Genomic DNA, 20,783 nt, shown 5'->3' with positions numbered 1-20,783 from the left:
CATGTCACCGAAGTCAGCGTGGATAACAAGTCACAGAGATAAACATCATCTGCAACCTGGGAACACAGCAGAATGAGATGCAAGGTGCCAGATAAAGCTGGTCACCGTTCCAGACTAGGAAAGATGACTCGCGACACTGAGACTGGTGTTTCACACTGCGCAAACCAACTGCTACCGCTAGCTTGGCACCGTCGGATATAAGCATCTTTCCTCAATGTGTTTCCTAGTTAAATGAAGGTTTTTAATCAATCTTTTTAGGCACTTAACTGATCCTTGTGTTTTTAAAAAAAGCGTATCTACATGCTGTGAACTTGTAGATTGGCTATTTTCACTATTTGTAATTGTAATACGACAAATTGGATAAAACGGTTAAACCTTATCCTGCCAGACGAAGCCTTCTTTTAGTTTTTCTGCCTTGGAGTTCTTCCATCTATAATATTTAGATGTATTTATTTTATTTTTTCAAAAAATGGCTGCTCATTTCTTGCTATGTATTTTTTTTTTCTTCTTATTGAGACAGACGGAAAGGAAAGGTAGGAGAGAGAGACAGAATGTGGATGTAACATTATCAAACCTAAACTGCAATCTCTTATCATGGTTTTACAGATAAACTTAAGTAGACTCTCCACCTCACCTGGTGGTGTCACTGTTGTGCTGGTCAGGTGTGGACTCTGTTTGGGGCTCTTCAACAGGCTCTCTCCACGGCACAGGAATACTCTGGAACACAAAGAAACAATGATACGTTTCATTTTTAAATGCTATACTGTACATTCATTTTACAAACATTGTCATCGAATTACAACTGAATCTGTAATATATGTATAACAGTCAGTTGTGAGTTTAAAAAAGAAAGGACAATGTTAGTGAAAGTAGACATTTCATTCCATTTTAGATTGAAACTCATCAAATAGGCACCTGACACTTCTCTGCAAGCCGTGATATTGCATTTAATCTTCTGTACAATGGTGTGAATTAATGTTATCCCTTTCCTTAATGATTAATCAATCATAGAAATGGTGTGGTTGATTACGGCTTAATCAACCACACCATGTCTATGATCGATCAATCAATCAATCAATCAATCAATCAATCAATCAATCATTGATTGATTGATTGATTGATTGATTGATTATCATTATTAGCATAACACTCCACATAATCTGGATATTACGGTACCTGTGAATGGAAATCGGCAGAGGGAGAGGACCTGGATCTCTCATGGACGCAGACAGCTTTCTCCTCAACATCTGTGTCCAAGATATTTTCTGCAGAGTGATACCTCCCTTTAGTCTTCTTGGCGTCTGACGGCTTCCTTTGCATGTTCCATGAAGCCTGGTACTCTGCAAACGTCCCCAGCCTCTGCTGCTCCAGAGATGCCTGCTTGTCAGAATCCGAGGGTTGCCCTTTCTGGGATTCTTCGTGGAGCACAGTTCTTGTTTTGGTCTTGCCTGCCTCGCCGAGGTCCGCGCTGGAGCCTGACTGGCCCAATTTGAGCGCTGGTCTGGCAAACGCTGGCTTGGCCTCAAACAACTTCCTCCTCTCCCCAAAGGAACCTCCTTTAGACTCACCCTCTGCCATCCCAAGCTTGTCGATCTTATCTGGCTCAGAGAAGGAGTGAATTCTCTTGGCCAGAGGGAAGCGCTTGCGGCCTCCGATGCGGGAGATCTGCCCATTTCCGCCGGATGAGGACTTCCCTGCAGAAGAGGCCGTCTCAGCTCCAGCAGGCTCCAGATCTCGTCTCTGGAAGGAGGTGGCCTGGAGGACCCTGGCCTGAGCCTCCTTCAGGTGGTCTTTGTAGGAGTTTGAGAAGGAACCTTCAGAGGAGGTGGAGGTCTCTGTTGACCTCCATCCTTCCACCTCCTCTTCGTCCTCCTCCTTGCAGGTCAGGGTGGCGGCGCTTCGACTCTTTTGCAGCTGCGCGCGTTTCTCCTGGATCTCGTTGCGCAGGGCGGTGGCGTAGCGGTCGCTCCTGCGGAGTGCTTTTCCACTGCCACAGCCGGCGGTGGTGTCAGGTGGGTCCACCCTGAGTAGAAGCTGGGTGCACAGCGGGCTTTGTCGCATGTTGGCTGCACTGTTAGCAGCCGCTTGCCTCTCCCCCTGACTCCGACTCTCCTGGGTCAGAGAGTGGAGCAGCGGTGTTTTCTGGGGTGATATTCGATGGTCATCCTGTGGTAGCCACAGGTCCAGGAGCCTCGGCGGACTGACCTTTTGACCATTACTGGGCAGATTTGGGGAGTGTCTTTTGACGTCATTCGAATGTTCTTCAACTCTCTTCTGCCCGTCCTCTGAGCTCCCGCCTTTAACGGAAGCGGGAAGATCAGAGGATGGGTGGTCGTACACTCGACCGTTCCCCGTAGTGGCAGTGCGGTCCTTAATATCACCATAAGCTATTTGGGACTGAGGCAGAGAGTACTTTGTCTTGATGCTGTTCTTCACAGAACAGGAGCTTCGGTCGTTGCCGTTATCCCAGTGGGACGTTTCTGTGTCCCCCCTCCAGCTCTCGGCCTTTCCCTGTCTAGCCTGTGGCTCCGCCAGCTGCCCTGATTGTTTGCTTGGGACAAACAAGTATCTGTTGTAGCCTATGTTCTCCGTGTTTTGGTTTGCTGCAGAGTTGGAGTGCCTCACCTGTTTGCGGGTGGAGATGTTGGTGGGGAGATCCTGGAGGCTACGATAGTAGCTGCCCACGCTCTGCTGTTTTGACGCAGAGGCGATCCTGGTCTGGAAGAAAGGGCTTTCGTCGCTGTACTGCCTCTGGTGGCTGGGAGGGTAGGCGAAGGTTGCCTGGGTCTGTCTCACATCGTTGCTGGACAGAGAGAAGAGTTTGTTCGGGGGGACCTGGTTGTGGTTGTGATCTGCTGCCATGCTAGGGTGGAGGAAATCTTTGTTGGCGTGAGGAGCATTGATGCTCCGACGGACCTCCAGGCCTTTCTCGTGGTGGTTGGGGCCGTTGCGGTGGTGTTTGTGGACGCTGGCTTCAGTCGGCCGGTCCCCTCCTCTGCCCTGGCTCTTCGAATGACCCCCAGGACCGTCCGAGTAAGGGAAGACCTTGGTGGCGGCGAAGCTGTCACTCCTCAAGGGAGGAGGCGGAGGAGGAGGTGACTGTGTCTTCTTCCTGTCAGGTACCTGCCACACAGGGCCGTTATTCGATCTCGCCGCGCCGGACGCCCGAGAACCGCCGTGTTCCTGTTCGGACGCCCGGGAACCCTCCCAGCCTCCGTTACCCAGTGGATGTTGCAGGTATCTGGAGCGCTCGCCCTGCCTGGGACCCTCGCTCGGCGGGCCCTTAAAGAAAATGTTCTCCGTACTGGTTCCCTTCCCACCAGGCAAGCACGGGTCAGGACCCGGTGGGCTGGAGGCCGCAGCCAAGCAGCTGAAGCCAGAGTCTCTTTTAGCCGTTCCTCCAGCAGGGAGGGGTTCAGTGCTGCTGATGTGTTTGGTAGGGGACAGGCAGCGTGGGGGGAAGGGGTGAGAGGGCCGTTCTAGTCGCTCCATGTTGTTCACCGAGTTGAACTGACTGGACATCAGTGGCAGGCTACTCTGCTCTCCCTGGTCAGAGAGCTCCGTGGATAAAGACCTTTGAAAAAGAAGAGCAGATGAGACATTTTTCAATAAAGTCCGGGTGAAGTGGCATTTTCGGTCATTTTATTTTTAAGTTTCAGTCTGATATGGCAGCCTGTATGTTTCTGAACCAATCAGAAGGTCCCATCCCCTTAGGCTATGGGAAGACATTAGCCAGAGAATGCTATGTTTGTAGCCTGCAATGACCTGCATCTTACACAGCCCGAGGGAGAAAGAGAGGGGCAGTGTGAAGCATGTTTATGTCACTATACCGCTTATTTCTCACCTTCAATGTTTTTTGATGGGAATCAAACAGGTTTATGAAATCAAGATTCATTTAAATTCATAAAGGTCTATCTATGTCATCACGCAGTACGTTTGCGTTTACAGGAAGTAATTAAACATCACATTTTAGGGACTTTAGGGAATGATGTAAAAATAGAGGATATGCGCATGCTTAAAGTGAATGGCACATCGAGTGGCAAATCGAGTGGCAAAGAAACATGCAAAATTAGTTTAACATTGTTTAATGTTGTTTAATGCAATCAGATATGACTTTTCTGTTTGGATGCATGGGCTGTCATGGCCAGAAAGTATTTTTTTGACACTCAGTAGGCATTCCTGCATAACTTCCGGGTTTGATGATGATGTCACACGCATATCCTCTATACACAATTTGTTTGCCATGATAGATTTGTCCTCATTATGAACACCGGTATGCTCTAAAAGTGTGAAAAACATTCACTTTACGAATTCACAAAAAAACTTCACTTTAAGTGATTCCCTCAACCCCATTAACGGAAATCAAAACAAGCATGGAATTTGTAATAAGATGTGACCAGATATAGGTTTCAAAACAGTAAGTTAAGATGTACAGTACATACCATGACTTTTAATCAATGTATTTTAGATCCATGTTAAAATGTTAAAACATTATATGTTGTGTGCTCTCTCAACCAATCAGGATACAAATACATAACTGGTAAATAAATGGTTTTGTATTGCAGTAGCGTTGAAAGCTTTGTAAAAACAGACAGATAGACAGTCTAATATTGCATAAAACTCAGTCCCTGTGAATTATGGCTAGAAGTTATACCTGGCTTCATTTTATTTTCAAGGTTATATTTAAGGACATTCTGCCTCAATGCATAAACCTTTGAAGAATGACAGCAAACAGGCTGAAAAGAAAGGAATGACGTGCAACCCAGCTCATAAACTAGATTTTAACCTATGAATACAAATATACTGTACTAGAGTTTCGGGGGGCTACGCCCCCCTCAACCCCAGCCGCGCACGGGGCCCAGCGTGGCCGCGTGTATATTGGGGGACCCAAATCGCCGGAGTAAAACTGTGGAAAAGTTAAAAAAAAAAAAAAAAAAAATTGAAAAAAAATATATTTTTGATGTTTGAGGGGGACCCCCGCGGACCCCCTGCTGGTCGACGGACCCCCTGTGGAGTGTTGGGACGCGCGGGGACCCCCCTGGAACATGGCGGACCATTTCGGTGTTTTTTTTTTTTTCATGAAGGTGGTTGCTTGTTGCTGGCGCTGGCTGTGCAAACCTGGCAGCCCAGCGGCGCATGCTGCCGCACGTTACACCAGAAATGGTGCCTGGAGAAAATGGTGACCAAAAAAAAAGTTTGGAAAAAAAGGAAAAACCCCCCGCAGCGGCTGGCTGCTGTTGTGGTGATGAGGTCGTGCGCACGGTAAACGGTACGAAGCTGCCTCCCCTTCCGTTTTGTCCGACATTTGGTGAGTAGAATTAATTATGTTGCGCGGTGGAAAAGGTGTAGTGAGCAGTGAGATGTCCCCTACGCGAGGCGTAAATTCAGCGCGGCCGCCGTGGCGAGTCAGTTGGCGACATGTGGTCTGGCGGTGCGTTGTTTATTCGATAACAGAGCTGTGGGGTGTCGACACCGAGGGTGCGGAAGTCGGTCGCCATTTATATAGTTAGATAGCTTATCGCTGTCTGGTGGAGCCGGAAACCTTGGATGTTCAAAACCGTTTCATTGGTTAAATATTTAGAAAACCCACAGACAGACTTAACCACTTTCAACCTATATTTTGTGCATGTGATTATAGACAAAAGTCTTCAAAGATTTTCAAAATTGTTCAAAAATAGTGAAAAAGTATTAAATATGGCATTAAATAATGGAAATAAAAACACAAAGAGATGAAACATGGAGATACATGGTTTCTGTGCTGTACAGCACTGCAAGTACAGCATACAAATAAACAATAAATACAAGTATAATATTCTGCTATGTTATGCAAACTATAAACTAACTGTCCCACCTTGCTTCATGTTTGTGTTGCCAGACTGGAGCAGCGGTGGGTTCACTCCCGGTGACCTCTGACCCCTCCTCTGTTAGCTTAGAGGAGTGCCAAGAATGAGGTCGTGATGCAGGCTCATTCCTTCTGTAGGAGAAAAGAGATGAAGCAACAGGTTTACACCAGCAGGCTTTACAAACTTTCTCTCATGTCACGGACCTCATATCCACCTAACAGACCCTCATTTGAAAACATACAGGACACAATGATTTGATTATATGTTTTAGTTGCATTGTCTAAATATCATTATCGTACACGACAAATGGAGATTATTCAAACATATTTCTAAGTCTTTTGTGTTATAATAATTCATATGAAATGAAGTTACATTCAACTACTCTTCATTTGGCTGGGGACCGTCTGAAGCCCTCTCAAGGACCCCTGGCGGTCTCCGAACGACACTTTGTAAACTACTATACAGTCCCATATGGAGGGAAAATGTACTGTATTTCATGTACAGTATTTCAAATTGACAAAAAAATAAGATTAAGACACACAAGACAGACTTCTCAACCACGGGGTCCAGAGACCCCAAAATAGGTCACAAAATGTGTTGACAGGGGCATGGACAAAAGAATTACTTTAAATAAAGATTGTGTTAATAATTAATATGTTGCAACAATGAGAAGTCAGGTTGCAGAATGAAACCAGCTGAAAACATTGTATTCACATGACATACAAACATACCCTTTGAACCGGTTCTTCCTGGGGTGCATGTTGGAAACAAAAGAATTAATACCCGACTCAGTTTGAAAACAGAAGAACAATAAGAATGATCAAAATGTCATCAGGGACGATGCCAATGAACTCAAAATGATGACTAAACCACAACAACAGGACACAGGGGTGTGGTGGGGGTTGGAGTTGATGGAAGGTGACTTTGTGATAGGTTAAAGACACCTTAACCATAGTTTCTCGCAGCCAGACGATCAGACATTCTTAATTCAATGTAGGGAATAAAACTGGATAGAAACTTTTTTTAAATATATAAATGCATTGCAGAACCGATGCAAAAACGAAACAAGGATGGTGATAAGATGATATGTTTTCAAAGCAGCAGGCAAAGGTTTTCTGCACCGGTCTAGCCACTACATTGAATCCAGACGTATCGGTGCAATCAGATCAGATGATCTCTGATCGTCTGGCTACGCAAGACTACCTCCACCTCAACTAGAGCCTTAAAGGTTCATGTGAGGGACATTCAACTTGTAAACATACAAACACAAATAGAAGCACACCTAACATCTCACATAGAGTTCATGTTTACACACACAATGTATTGGTGACTAGGGAGCACAACTAGCACCACTTATTATACTGTAGGTATGTACAGTATGACATTCAGTTTAATGAACCCCACAATCACATACACACAGTACACAATATGCAGAGGGTGACACGATTGGGAACACAGAACACAATGGATGAAATCAACCATCCGAAAACAATGCGTTCACCAAATACGATGCTAGTTAATGGGTGGGTCTAGGCTAACTATTTCCCTGATGGACGCCAAAGTCCATGAGTAAAATTTTATGTTACATTACGTTGCAGCGCTACAATTTATTTTTCTAAAAGTAGTTTTTGCTGATATGTGCATGCTTTCAGCGCATGAATTGTCCAAATGAATTGATGAAACCATTGAAGGTTCTTAGCATTCTATGGAGTCTGTAGCAGTGCAGCAAAGTAGTGTGATATTTAAATGTCAGATATCTCAGTGGAACTTGGCATGACATGACAGGCAGGTATCAGTGCTACATAGCAAAATCCTCATTGCTGATTTATGCATTTGTAACTCTGAGATTGTACAAATGTAACCAAATGGACCCTTAACAGGTCCATTTGGTTACATTTGTACACTCTCAGGGTTAAATTAACACTCAGGATTTTACTGTGTAGAGATTCACCTTCCGCTGTACCTCATGGAACTTCGTAAAATCTTGCTTAGGAAGCCCCTGGCCGCACGCATGTCACTTTCTGATGGCATTGTTCTGGGTGAAACAATGTCCACCATCTTCACCTTCCTGGGTAAACGAACGAAGGAGAGGAAGATGCATTGGAGTCAAGCTATACGGTAACCGGAGAACTTTGTGGAGTCAGAGAGTGACAAATTAAATACGAAAGGCAACTTGTGTTGGTTACTGTCAGAAGACCAAGACATGGCTAAAATGCCACAGCTATCGTTTAAATGTATACAGCAAAGTAGACAATGTGAATCATTGTGCTGACTCATAGAGTTTTGGATTAAGTTCAAACCTTCCCCCTAATCTTGCTTCTTCCTGAAACGACGATTAGAATGGATCCAGTCAACAAAGCGACGCAAGACCTTAGGCTGTAATCTCTAAGAAATCCCAGAAATAAGCCTCACAAGACCAGGGTAAAATCTGCCTTCAGTAATTTCTGTTGACAGGAAACAACGATCTAACAACATCTGCTACAACATATATGACCTCCTCTGATAAAGACAGATGGGGGGAAAACCAATTTCTCTGCTGATGATATCCCCCCTCCCCCCTCTGGTCATTACATTTTATTGCCGGTGGGGATAAAAGTAGATTTTGTCTGCTTCTGGTCAGACTGAATTAAATACACATATTTCCTTTGGGGAAGTGTAGACTGTCCGATATGTTTGATAATATCACAATTTACAAATGGAACCCTGGGTATGTGGTTTCTGGTGACAGAGAGTGTACTCGCGGTTAGGACTCGCGGTCTCAGGAACCACATGCCCCCCACCACCGCGTCCCAGCATTGGAATCCAACAAACCAGCACTCCATTATGCTACAGTACATTATATTTTAGGCGTTTAGCCGACAACAGCAGCCGGAGAGGCCCACATTTTGTGAGCAGGACAAAGTTTGAGTGCCTTTCACAAGGACCCAGGCATTTCCTCTTGCATTTGTTGTGTATTTGACGCATGGCTGTTCATGAACACACACACACACACACACACACACACACACACACACACACACACACACACACACACACACACACACACACACACACACACACACACACACACACACACACACACACACACACACACACACACACACACACACACACACACACACACACACACACACACACACACACACACACACACACGACCCCAGGAAGACTAGAGGATCATTCATGTGACTCTAATGGGGATCCTTTAATAAACATAAACATAAACAAACATAAACACACACTCGCCCAGTGGACAGCCATATGTTCCAAGACAGCATTTTGCTCTTTTACCACATGCTGCATACAGATGGAGCTTAGCCTCTGAGCCAAGGGTTCATTCGAAAAATGAAACTGGTTGTCTCTTGCTTTAATTCCAATCGTCCGTCTGCTTGGAAAAGGTCACTAGTTCATGACCCGGTGAAGGCCAGGTTGTCTGGCCGAAATGTTGTGTACCTGATTGCAAAGTACAAAATATTCAGATAATGTGTGGACGTTTTTTCCTTCACTCATCTATGATGTCAGTACTATGGCCTAAGTCATCTCCAAATCAAGTTTACGTTTAAAAAGTTTAAAACATACTGACAGTCAACACACACACACACACACACACACACACACACACACACACACACACACACACACACACACACACACACACACACACACACACACACACACACACACACACACACACACACACACACACACACACACACACACACACACACACACAACCTCTTCTACATTACTCTGCCCATACAGTGCCATGCCATAAAAAGAACAACCTAGTTCACAAAGTCATCATCATGACAAATAAACTATTCAACGGCCCGAACCACAGTGCCTGTTAAAACGTAAAAAAAGAAAAAAAGGCAAAATCTTCCACAGAAGCTGGTGCTGTAGTACAACTTCTAGGCTGAAGTTCAGACTGCAGTCTTAATGAAACCTTAACCCTGCCAGCTCCCGATGGAGACGGTGCATTCTTTAGCCGGTGGAATGCAAGGAGGTATTTTCCCTTGGCATACCCTCTGCAGAAGTGGGACATCTCTGTTGGCCATCTCCCAGAGATTCCTGCACCGTGCTCCCTGCATGTGGGAGAGGGGAACCTGCCACTCTGTCTGAGTCAGCAGCATAAAGCAAGTATGGCTGCAACTACTGATTATTCTCTTGGCGGTTATTCTATCCATTCGTTTTTTTATTAATCGAATAATCGAGAAGTGCATTTTCCTTGATAATTATACATGAAAAAAAAAAACTTCTAATAAATGTTTTTATACTGTGCAAAAATATCGCATCTACAAGCCCACAACGCATTGCAAGCTTGTAGATCGGCTATCTTTGGTCATTTTATAGAATTTTGAAAGAACAAAAAATGCATTTGAAAACGTTCCCATAAAATGTATTCAATCGTTTCGTTTAACTGTTGCACCCCTAAAAGCAAGCGTGCCTTTCCTTTAAATTAGAGCCCGGCCGATGCCAGTGATTTGGGTCCGATGCCGATCCCTATTTTGGAGATAGTTTTAAACTGTATTTTGTCACAAATTACAAACTTTTCTGATACATTTTAAGAACTATCCGAAAAGATGTACGAAAGAAAAAGATAATAATAATAAACACATCACTTTTTTTTCTTTTAACCACTTAAGCCATATTCAAAAATAGCTGATCTACAAGCCCAGAAGGTGTCTCGATGTGACACGTTGTGTAGAGACATTTCGATTAGTTATTTTAAATGTCACCTTTAATGACAAAACAGGGAAGCTTGACAGTGGTTAAAATTGGGACACATTGGCTGCATAAATGCCGATACTGGAAAAAAAAGAGGAAAATAATGGCTGATATATCTTTCTGGCTCTACATTCAATCTCCTTCTCCCTCTTTTGTTCTACCTCTTCTCCCTGGCCCTTATTTGTTTACATTGTACCGCTGTATCTTACATGATCTACAGCAAGGATAAGCCTGAGTTTGTTACCATTTTCTCTCGTTATCTCTGCAGAGTACATCTCAGATATGATTGTTCTGGAGACATGACATGGAGATATTTGTTACCTGTTCCTTCCTGGCTCCTATGTCTTTACTCGAGTGCTTCCCTGTTGCACACACGTTCATTCAATATTTGTTACATCTATTGTATGGCTCAGACCTTTGCGCGCCTTTACAATTGGTTTAGCTTTCAATGCTGGGGAACTTGAAGCTTGTTTTGCTGTAGTGTGTAAGCTGTTCGGACAGAAACCTTGTAGCCTATCTCCATATTTCAACTGTTTATGTTTTTTTTTTCAAATTAATGCCCTACTCTGTCGTACAAGACAAGTAGCAAAACAGCTGATCTATAAGCTCACAAGTTGTGAGCTTGTAGACCTGTCTACTATTTGTGAAACATTTTGAAAGTTAAAGTTGTACAGTGCAGATTTAAAAAAAACGATTTTTAGTAGCCTCTGCTGGTCATTACCGTCACTGCAGGCCGTTTGTTTATAACTGCGTTACCCAGAATTCCATTCGTTTTCACCGGAAGACGGAAGCGTTTCAAAAAGCGTTCTTTTAATTGTTTTATACGATCTGTGGATCGTTTCTCTTAGCCAGTGGAGCTTTAGTTACCGTGAGCTGTGTTTTCTTTTTCTGTTTTTTTTTTCGTTCTTCAAATCATACAATCTGTTAAAATCAGCGTGAGTTTCCTTTTTGTGATTAGCGCGGTAGTTCCTGGCCAAACAGGAAACCGGTTCAGTAGTTCCTGGCCAAACAGGAAACCGGTGCATTTCCGCTTCCATTTTCCGGCCAGATGACGTCATTTTCGCGGGACAGTCAACCCCGACCACGTTCAATAGAAAATATATAAATAAAAGGCTTTCGGGGGTGAAATTCATGGAGTGGGTGTTGTGAAACATTTGCCACTCACAAAAGATATACAATTTAACTTTAGTTTTATTGATAAAGTTACCTAGCATTACTTTAAAGTGGGCAAGTATGTCTATGGGTCTTATAAACATTTAACCAATGAAAGATATTAACAAGAGCCTGTGACTAAATAATAATATTTAATGGATCTATTCCATTTTTTACAGAACAAGGTTTCGCCCAGCGATAAGTTAAGTGCCTGAAATGTGGTATACATGCCAGAGAGATTGACAGACAAGCGTGGACATCGGCAGAGGAAGACAGACAGAGGGAGAAGGAGAAAAAACAGAGGCAAAGGGGGGACAGAAAGCCGCTCGGCCTCCAAACAGAGGCTCCACAATGGAAATGCAAATGTCTGTACAACAGCGTGAGGACCTATTGTCAAGGGATACTGCTAGTCTGTCACAGATATTTCATAAGAGAGAGAGAGAGAGAGAGAGAGAGAGAGAGACAGAGACAGAAGATAGGGAGAGACAGAGACATTCCATGGTTCCTCCCAGGATATGACAGCTCTGGTTTCACCAAATATAGGTCTCAATCCCTCAAAAAAAGCAATAAACTAAACATGACACTGTCTGCAGCAAAGTTGACCTAGTTGGATGGGAGGGCAACAGTCAACAGTGACAAACAACAAGTGGTTTAGCTACATACAGTCCAGTGATGTCCAGCCCTCCACAAGATGTGACAAGACAGTGGATGAGAGACTTAAAAACATGAGCCGGTCAATCTCTAACATAAACAAAACGGCCTCCTGCCAATGAACTGGACGGGGTGGTAAAATAACTACTCAAGTCCTATACTTTGTCGTATGCTGAATAGCGAAAATAGGCAATAGGCAATCTACAAGCTCACAGCGCGTTGCATTGTGACATGCTGAGAGCTTGTAGATCTGCTATTTTTGCAATTGTTTGAAAATAAAATGAATTAAATTGAAAATGTGGCGTCCCAAAATAGGGACGCCACGGTTAATGTGGTTTGAGCCAACAGGAACACAGTGAAATGACGTGATGATGTGAAATAGCCACAATCGTGGTGACTTACCAAAAGGTCTGAGGCTTTAATTAAACTCGTTTTCCTTGTTCAAAGAAGAACCGCAGATGGAGACCAGACCAAAACTGGGTCTGGCGTTAAGCGAAAAAAGGGGACCCTTCTTGGTCTACCTCTCCACAATCTGAATACTTCAAAATCACTGCTTCAAAAGCACCTCCAGGGAGAGAGAGAGAGAGACGGTCCTTATCAGCATGCCTCTCACCACACTGACATAGATGTGAGCTGTGTGGAATCTAGCACTTCCATGACTGAGGACAACGTCAGACTGTGCTCTTATATGAACTTCGAGCGCAGTCACACCCACCCACACACACACGCTCCCTCCCTCCCACACACACACAACACACACACAAACTCCTCTAGCATGCCATGCGCTGGTGTGCCTGTGTTGTTTGGAGTGTGTTCCTGGTGAATAAGAGGTTTCCTTGGGGATTATAGGGAGGGCTGTGGGGGATTTGAGACAACTAGGGGGTGGAGTTATGGTCCTCCAGGCCCTGTGTCCTTGCTGTAATCTAGTGTCTGTCACTGGCTGTCTCTCTCTCTGTGAGTGCGTACGTGCGTGCGTGCGTGCGTGCGTGTGTGCGTGCGTGCAGTTGAAAATACATCTTTTTTGTCAAGAGACACTTTTGGAAACATGGAACATGGAAGTATCAGAGGTGGACAAAGTACTCGACCCTCGTACTTGAGTAAGAGTCCAGATACTCCTGGTCAAATTTACTCCACTACAAGTAAAAGTAGCTCAGTCAAAATGTTACTCAAGTAAGAGTAAAACAGTCATTGCTTTTAAATATACTTAAGTATTCAAAAGTACATGCTTTTATAAATACTTATAAGTACAATTAATAGGACCTTGTAACGCTTGTTTCTGAGAAGTACTGTAACTCTCTGTAACCACCTGCACTGCATGCACTGATGTGCACGTTATACAAAGCCTGCAGAAACACATATAAAAACATAAAAAATACTGAGGAACCAGAACTAAATAATTTTACTCCTATAAACCCATACAAGATGTAACAAAGAGGCGAGCGGAGGGGGAAGCCAGAAACACGGCTAGTGTGAGAGCAGACGTGTGGCCAATTGCATTTTAGGGAAGAAAAAAAAAACAGCCAACCTAAAGGCCAAACCGCACCAATGCAACTAGTCTCAACTCCTTGCAACAAAACCGTTTTAAGGTCAACCACACCAATGCAACTCCTTGCAACTGCTATTGGGGATAATGGTTGCAAGTAGTTGCAAGTAGCTGCATGTTGCAAGGAGTTGCATGGCGAATCATTGGTGTGGAGTGGGCTTAAAAGTACTCTCTGTATTAGGAAATGCATGCGAGTACCTATAATACATTAACAAATATATATTCATAACTTTTTGCTTAGTTGTGTATAATGCAATAAGAATGTGTGGTTGTCAAGGTACAAATGGACTTGTCTCACAGCACACCATTGTGCGTTGGGATTTTGTGACAACCACTGATCCGACAACGACTGGACCGTTTGGCAACCTCTGGTCTGAAGAATGGTGGGACAGAAACCCCAGGCCACAACGGTGCTGCTTATGCGTTTCTTCAAAGCCACATCTCACATCGGTGCAACATTTTACACGGCTGGCAAAACTGCCATTTAGCGGATGCAATTCTTCCATAGAAACATGCAACAGGTGGACAAACACTGAGTTCAGTTATGTCTTCCACAGTCACTCACTTTGACAGGACACAATGGACGGACTGATGCTGCTGGGATCGAACCTGCAACGTTTTAGCAACGGAACAGACCACACATCAAGTCAGAGACAGCCACAGCACTCTTGGAAGAGTCGTTGAAAACACACAGAAGCCAAGACTGACTGTCTCTCTTGTGATCTATCACACGGCTACAATTGTTATGATCGATTAAATATCTACGAAACACAACCGAAACACTTATATTATGTCTAAGCCAGTGGTTCTCAAACCTTTTTGTGCAAAGGACCCCTAAATTGATATGTATTTGGCCGCGGACCCCCATTAGAAGATTCACCCAGAAGAGAAGATTTGCGTTTAATAAATCAATGGTCTAAGCAATGTCAGGCATAACATTTCTGAGAGGGTTTGAATGTCCGCTACGCGTCTGCCTCCACTGCCATCCCATTCATCCTCCTGTTATATATTACACAATCTCTTTGTGGTGAGGAACGCAGCGTCCCTGTCAGGATACACAGAACAGGGAGAAATACGTGACATGACCCAGACCTGACGTCTGTTCTGAGAGATACCAGCCAGGGAGGAGAGACCGTTAGACAGACATGTTTGGATCTGTGTGTGTGTGTGTGTGTGTGTGTGTGTGGGGGTGTGGGGGTGTGGGGGTGGGGGGGTGGGGGTGGGTGTGTGTGTGTGTGTGTGTGTGTGTGTGTGTGTGTGTGTGAAAGAGAGAGAGGGAGAGAGGGAGAATCCCAATGCTGTGGAACTCCTCCACTACAGGAAGCAGACCTGCAAGGTCTCTGTGTAAAATATCATGTCATCTACCGAGAGAAATCCATACTTACAGCTGCAATCTGGGACTAAGCTTTATGAATAAAACATCATGGTAAGACTGTATATTAAGGTCGAGTCTATAATGCATTGTAAGCACATTTATAATGCATTATAATGTGCTTGTGCTTGTAAGGTTTAATTATGACAAGGTTTATGACGTTGGTGCTGATGCTGGTCATAATGCATTATAAGCTCAGCGGAACATCACATTGTAACTATCATCTATCATCTTAGTCAGCATTGTTAAGTTGGTATGCATAATTATAAACATTTATAACAGCTGTTATGAAGCCTTTTAAGTGCACTATAATGCATTACATCCAATTATAATGCATTATAGACCCAAACTTTAAGTAAAGTGTTACCTGGTAGTTATAATGTGCTGCTCTGCTAAGCTTATAATGCATTATGACCAGCCACTTATAATACTTCATTAACGTTGTTAAAAGTTGTCATACATGATTCTAAACATTTATAACGAGTGTTATAATGCCTTATTATGAGCACATTATAATGCATTATAAATGCGCTTGTAATGCATTATAGACCCGACCTTAAAATACAGTTTAACCGAGTAGCCTAATTTAGACCCCATTGTCGGGTAGGACAACTACAGGTTGACAAGTAGTACTGTCTGAAGCTCATACGCCCAATAACTCCCCTGGCCAAGTGAGGATTCCATCTTGGTTGAGTAGTAGAGTGGTTCTCAACCTTTTCAGGCCGCGGCCCCCCAAAATAATCATATTTGAACTGGGGATCCCCACCCTGACAAGCACTTGGAATGTAGGAGTTGAGGCATTACATTTAGTTTGACTCGGTTCCACAGATAAATATTGTGAAAATAGCAGATGCAAGGCGCTGTGAGCGTGTAGATCTGCTATTTTCAATATTTGTCTCCTTCTTATATTATTTGACAATTTGGCCAATGTTTGACCAGTTTTTATAGTATAATTTGTTAATTACTTTTGATGCATTAATGGTCTTTTTCTTTGCTTTCTGCTTTTTTCCCCTAGATTAGATTTTAAAAAGGTTTCTTAAATTGTCACTTCACTGTCATCTGGGGACCCCCCAAAAAATCATGTGGGGACCCCCTTGGGGTCCCGACCGACAGGTTGAGAACCATTGGAGTAGTAGATGACTAGATGATGTTCTTGGTCTCACATAGAGATGCTCCGGGTTCGAATCTTGGGTAGGACATAAAACGTACAGATTGTAACTTATGGAACTAAACCAAATGGACCCATCCATGTGTACACTCTCTTAAAGTTAAATTTACACTGAGGATTTTACCGTATATCCGTCGGGTGATAAATCTGTATGCCCTGAACCACAGCCACCTACCCGTATGTACAGTACCAGTTCTGAGGAACACTGTGCGTTCTTTGTACACATCCTGGGTCATATTTGTGTACACAGTGTGGCCGTACATCCTTGGGGTTCATTTTGGCACTGAAGTGCTTTGTACATACCACACACCTGAGATATTATGCGTATGAGCTTCAGGCAGGGCTACTGTATTACATTCACCCTCTGACCTCGGGCAAGGCACGCTATTACACTGACATTCTTGGCCTATAAATATATATATATATATTTTTTTAACTGTCCACAGCCCTCCTCTGAGACACAGAGCGAGTAGACAGAAATGGTGCCATTTAACATTAGTGAGGAGCAATTATATGAAGATAGGTTGAAAACGGGTGAAGGGGTCCTTTAACCCATTAAGACTCAGGCCGATTCTTCTAAATCCTAACAGTTTTCTGAAAAACGTATGTTTTCGTCAGTGGTTCTCAAACTTTTTCATCTTTATATGTGATTTAAAAAATAATTATTTTTGAAATAATATATTTTCTTTAAATGTAGGAAAAAAAAGGGGATATTTACTCGAGAACCATTCAAAATTGTTACGCGACCCAAACATGGGTCCCGACCCACGGTTTGGGAAACGGTCTGCTGGAGGGGTGATGCACACTGCTGATTCACCAACTTGCAGCAGCGTGGGCCGAACAGAGAGCCGGCTGGTGACCGCTGAGCCCGGCCAGCTCTAAATAGGAGCTGAAGGGAGCGGGACAATGGAAAGTGCCGGCGTAATCACAGCTGGGCTTATCGTACTGTCACAGAGGATACCTCTGAACCTGCTGCATGCCACCCTGCCTGGCCCTAAACCCCCAAACATCAGTTCTTTGAACAGAGAGAGAGAGAGAGAGAGAGAGACACAGACAGACAGACAGACAGACAGACAGACAGACAGACAGAGAAAAGGTGAGAGAGACAAAGAGAAAACGTGTGTGAAAGAGAGACAGGCAAGCAGACAGACAGACAGACAGACAGACAGACAGACAGACAGACAAACAAACAAACAAACAAACAAACAGAAAGACAGGCAGAGAGACATACAGATAAACAGACAGACAGACAGACAGACAGACAGACAGACAGACAGACAGACAGACAGACAGACAGACAGACAGACAGACAGACAGACACACACAAAAAGAGGCACAGAGAGACAGAAAGACAGAGAGAGAGGGGGGGGGGGCACAAAGCAGAAAGAATGTCCAGCCCCCCCATGAATAAACTTAGGATAAACTTGAATTCACCTACAAATAACAAAGCAAAAGAAAAAGGAGAAAAAAAAACAATCTACTATATCTCTAGGTGCAAGCATGTCAACCCACGTCTCTGTAAACAAATGATCTTAAACTATTTCAACCTGCCATCCCTATTTTTGGCATGTCATTATACGGAAAAACCTTCAAAAAGTTTGTCATATAGTGTGTCACATCGAGATGTGTTTTGAAAAAAAAAATACATATAGAAAAATTTAAAATAGAATTGGTTAATGGTTGGTTAATTAGTCAAAGTGTAAAACTGTTTTACTGTGTAGTTCACACGCAGAGGTGATGTGGTATATCTTATCACCCTCCCTGCCCTAAGGGGTGAAAAATATGGGTTACTGGAAGAGAGGGAGGAGTATAACACAGTGTGTGTGTGTGTGTGTGTGTGTGTGTGTGTGTGTGTGTGTGTGTGTGTGTGTGTGTGTGTGTGTGTGTGTGTGTGTGTGTGTGTGTGTGTGTGTGTGTGTGTTATCTCACCCTGAAGATGACCCTGAGCTGATGAAGGAGTGTGAACTGATAAATGTTTGACTCATTTAAAACAAGCCAGTGGTTCTCAAAGTGGGGTCCGGGGATCCCCAGAGGTATTTGAGGGGGTTCCAAGGGGTCGGTTCCTAGTAAAAATGACTTAATATATGTTTTAATGGTAAAAATTCAGTTTTACCACTTAAACCCTATTTTATACTTCAGCTGAGAGCTTGTAGATCGGCTATTTTTGAAAACTTTCCCATGTTTTTTAATAACATTTTAACACTTCTATTATAGGGGTCCCTGGCAGAAAATCTTTTCAAATGGGGTGTGCAGCCAAATACATATGAATTGACATGAAAATATGTGAGAACCAGTGATCTAAAGTAATCTACTGGCTTGCCGCCAATGCATGCAACTTTCCCCCTATAGCATATTCAACTGTTGGAAAAAACAATGATAGGAAGTGAGGTGTTTATGACAAAAGAGTAAAAGTATTGGAAATCTAATCTATCCTTTTTTATAATATCACTTAATCTCCCCAGATGGTATTGGGAGATTCCTTATTATTTCAAGTCAACCACTTAAGCCCTATATTATTCATTATATGACAAAAAGCTCACAATGCGTTGTGGGCTTGTAGAGCTGCTATTTTCACTATGTTAAAAAAAAATCACCTATAATGACATGCCCTAAATAGGGCCGCCAAGGTTAATGTGGTAAACTTTAGACAACTTCAGGGCAAAGTGCCAGCCAGTGGCATATTATACAGTATGTTGGCATCAGGGCTGAGAAACACAACACCCACAGTATTTCTCTACTGTGTCCTACTTAAAGAGGCTGGGAATAAAATGCAGACGAAACACAGCCAGTGAATGACATATTTGTCCTCTGAATGCAGACAGTATAAACCTCAGCTTTCTCATGGAGATCAAATGAACCATCCTTGATGTTGGGAAGTACAGTACTGTACGTGGCACAGGTTCATGTTCAGCTTTTCCCAAATAAAGTTGTACTGAAATAAATCTAATTTAATTTAGTGTTTAGTGTAAATGTTATCCTATAATAACAATAATGATACATTGTATTTGTAACACACTTTATATTTGAACCAAATCTCAAAGTGCTACATATCAAAACAAAAAACTAAAATGATGATAATAATAATAAAAGTGAAATGAATAAAATTCAGATCAAATGTCATATAATGCCAATGTGTAACAGCTAATAGGAAGACATCATTGATAGCCCACCCCTCTCTTGTTCATGCACACGCGCACGCCTGCACACACACACACACACACACACACACACACACACCTGGGTGCAACAAATTTAGTAGGTTATGACACTGTGTATGTTTACTGCCAACTCATTGCTGGGTTGAGCACACACACACGCGCGCACACACGCACACACGCACACACACACACACACACACACACACACACACACACACACACACACACACACACACACATAGACAGACAGACAGACAGACAGACAGACAGACAGACAGACAGACTCTTTGAGATTCACCTGAACATCACTATAAACTTATATTCACAACAAGCAACCTGAATCAAGTTCGCCATACTGCCTGACATCCAACTACAGCACACACACATTCAGGTCATCTCTGACACTTACACACATCTGACAACAGAACCAGTGGTCAAATGGATCATTGAGAAACCACCGTAGTTCTGTCCCGTGTGTGTCCTTGCAGCAACCTGTGGCTTCTCATACACTCTTTCATAAATCTAACCCACCTCGCCAAGAAATTAAATGATTCTATCACGGCTCAGATGGAAGACAGGTGAACAGCAAGGGTGACCCCCAGGAAGGGGCAAAAACAAAAGGTACCTGAAGTTCAAATCTTTCATCAGACGTGTTGTCCTGTGAATCCAGACAGGTCCAGAGAGAGAGAGAGAAAGAGAGAGAAAAAAGAGAGGAGAGATAAAGAGAGATAAAGAGAGAGACAGAGACCCTGTCTAATGTTTGTTGGAGTAGCTCATTCCCAAAGCCCCCTGAACACAATAGCCTCTGATACCGCCTGTCCTACACACACCACTGTCAACTCACCTAGGCAACACAGACCGTACCACTCCTCTCTGACAACAGAGGGGTGCCTGAGCTCAACCAACTCCAAAGGTGTCTCAAACATTCGTCCCACGACCCTTTCAAATATCATTCACTGTTGCCATCCTGAATGAAGCTCGCCGTTTATCTTTTTCAGGTCTTTTTCAATGCCTTTTTTAATACTTGTAAATGAAGTATTTGTTTGATAAAGTGAAGCAGCGTCCCCTCTGCTCCTGCCGTTGGCTTTGGCCATTCTACAAAGCTGAGCCCACGCCTGTGGCTTTACTGCTGGTAATTGGATTCAGCCGGTAAGACCCTATTGCCATT

The 20,783-nt window shown here is 43.4% G+C and overlaps 2 protein-coding genes across 2 annotated transcripts in view; one reads left to right on the top strand and one right to left on the bottom strand.

Moving 5' to 3' along the window:
* Window positions 1-18,856, top strand: part of LOC311040875 (putative claudin-24) — a 47,375-nt gene extending 28,519 nt beyond the window's left edge. The window contains exon 2 of the mRNA XM_084051248.1: window positions 18,846-18,856. The gene's annotated coding sequence lies outside the window, so the exon portion shown is untranslated. The remainder of the gene's footprint in view (window positions 1-18,845) is intronic.
* Window positions 1-20,783, bottom strand: part of shroom2b (shroom family member 2b) — a gene marked incomplete at its 5' end in the record, with an annotated part of 47,207 nt that overhangs the window by 12,841 nt on the left and 13,583 nt on the right. Inside the window, 3 exons of the mRNA XM_084050923.1 lie at window positions 635-717; window positions 1,177-3,574; window positions 5,852-5,974. Of these exons, the coding sequence (XP_083907049.1) occupies window positions 635-717; window positions 1,177-3,574; window positions 5,852-5,974 (2,604 nt within the window). The remainder of the gene's footprint in view (window positions 1-634; window positions 718-1,176; window positions 3,575-5,851; window positions 5,975-20,783) is intronic.

Source organism: Gymnoscopelus microlampas (assembly GCF_963454915.1).
Source record: "Gymnoscopelus microlampas genome assembly, chromosome: 24".
Lineage (NCBI taxonomy): Eukaryota > Metazoa > Chordata > Actinopteri > Myctophiformes > Myctophidae > Gymnoscopelus > Gymnoscopelus microlampas.
The sequence above is the reverse complement of the archived record's forward strand: the minus strand, read 5'-3'. Positions and strand labels throughout refer to the sequence as shown.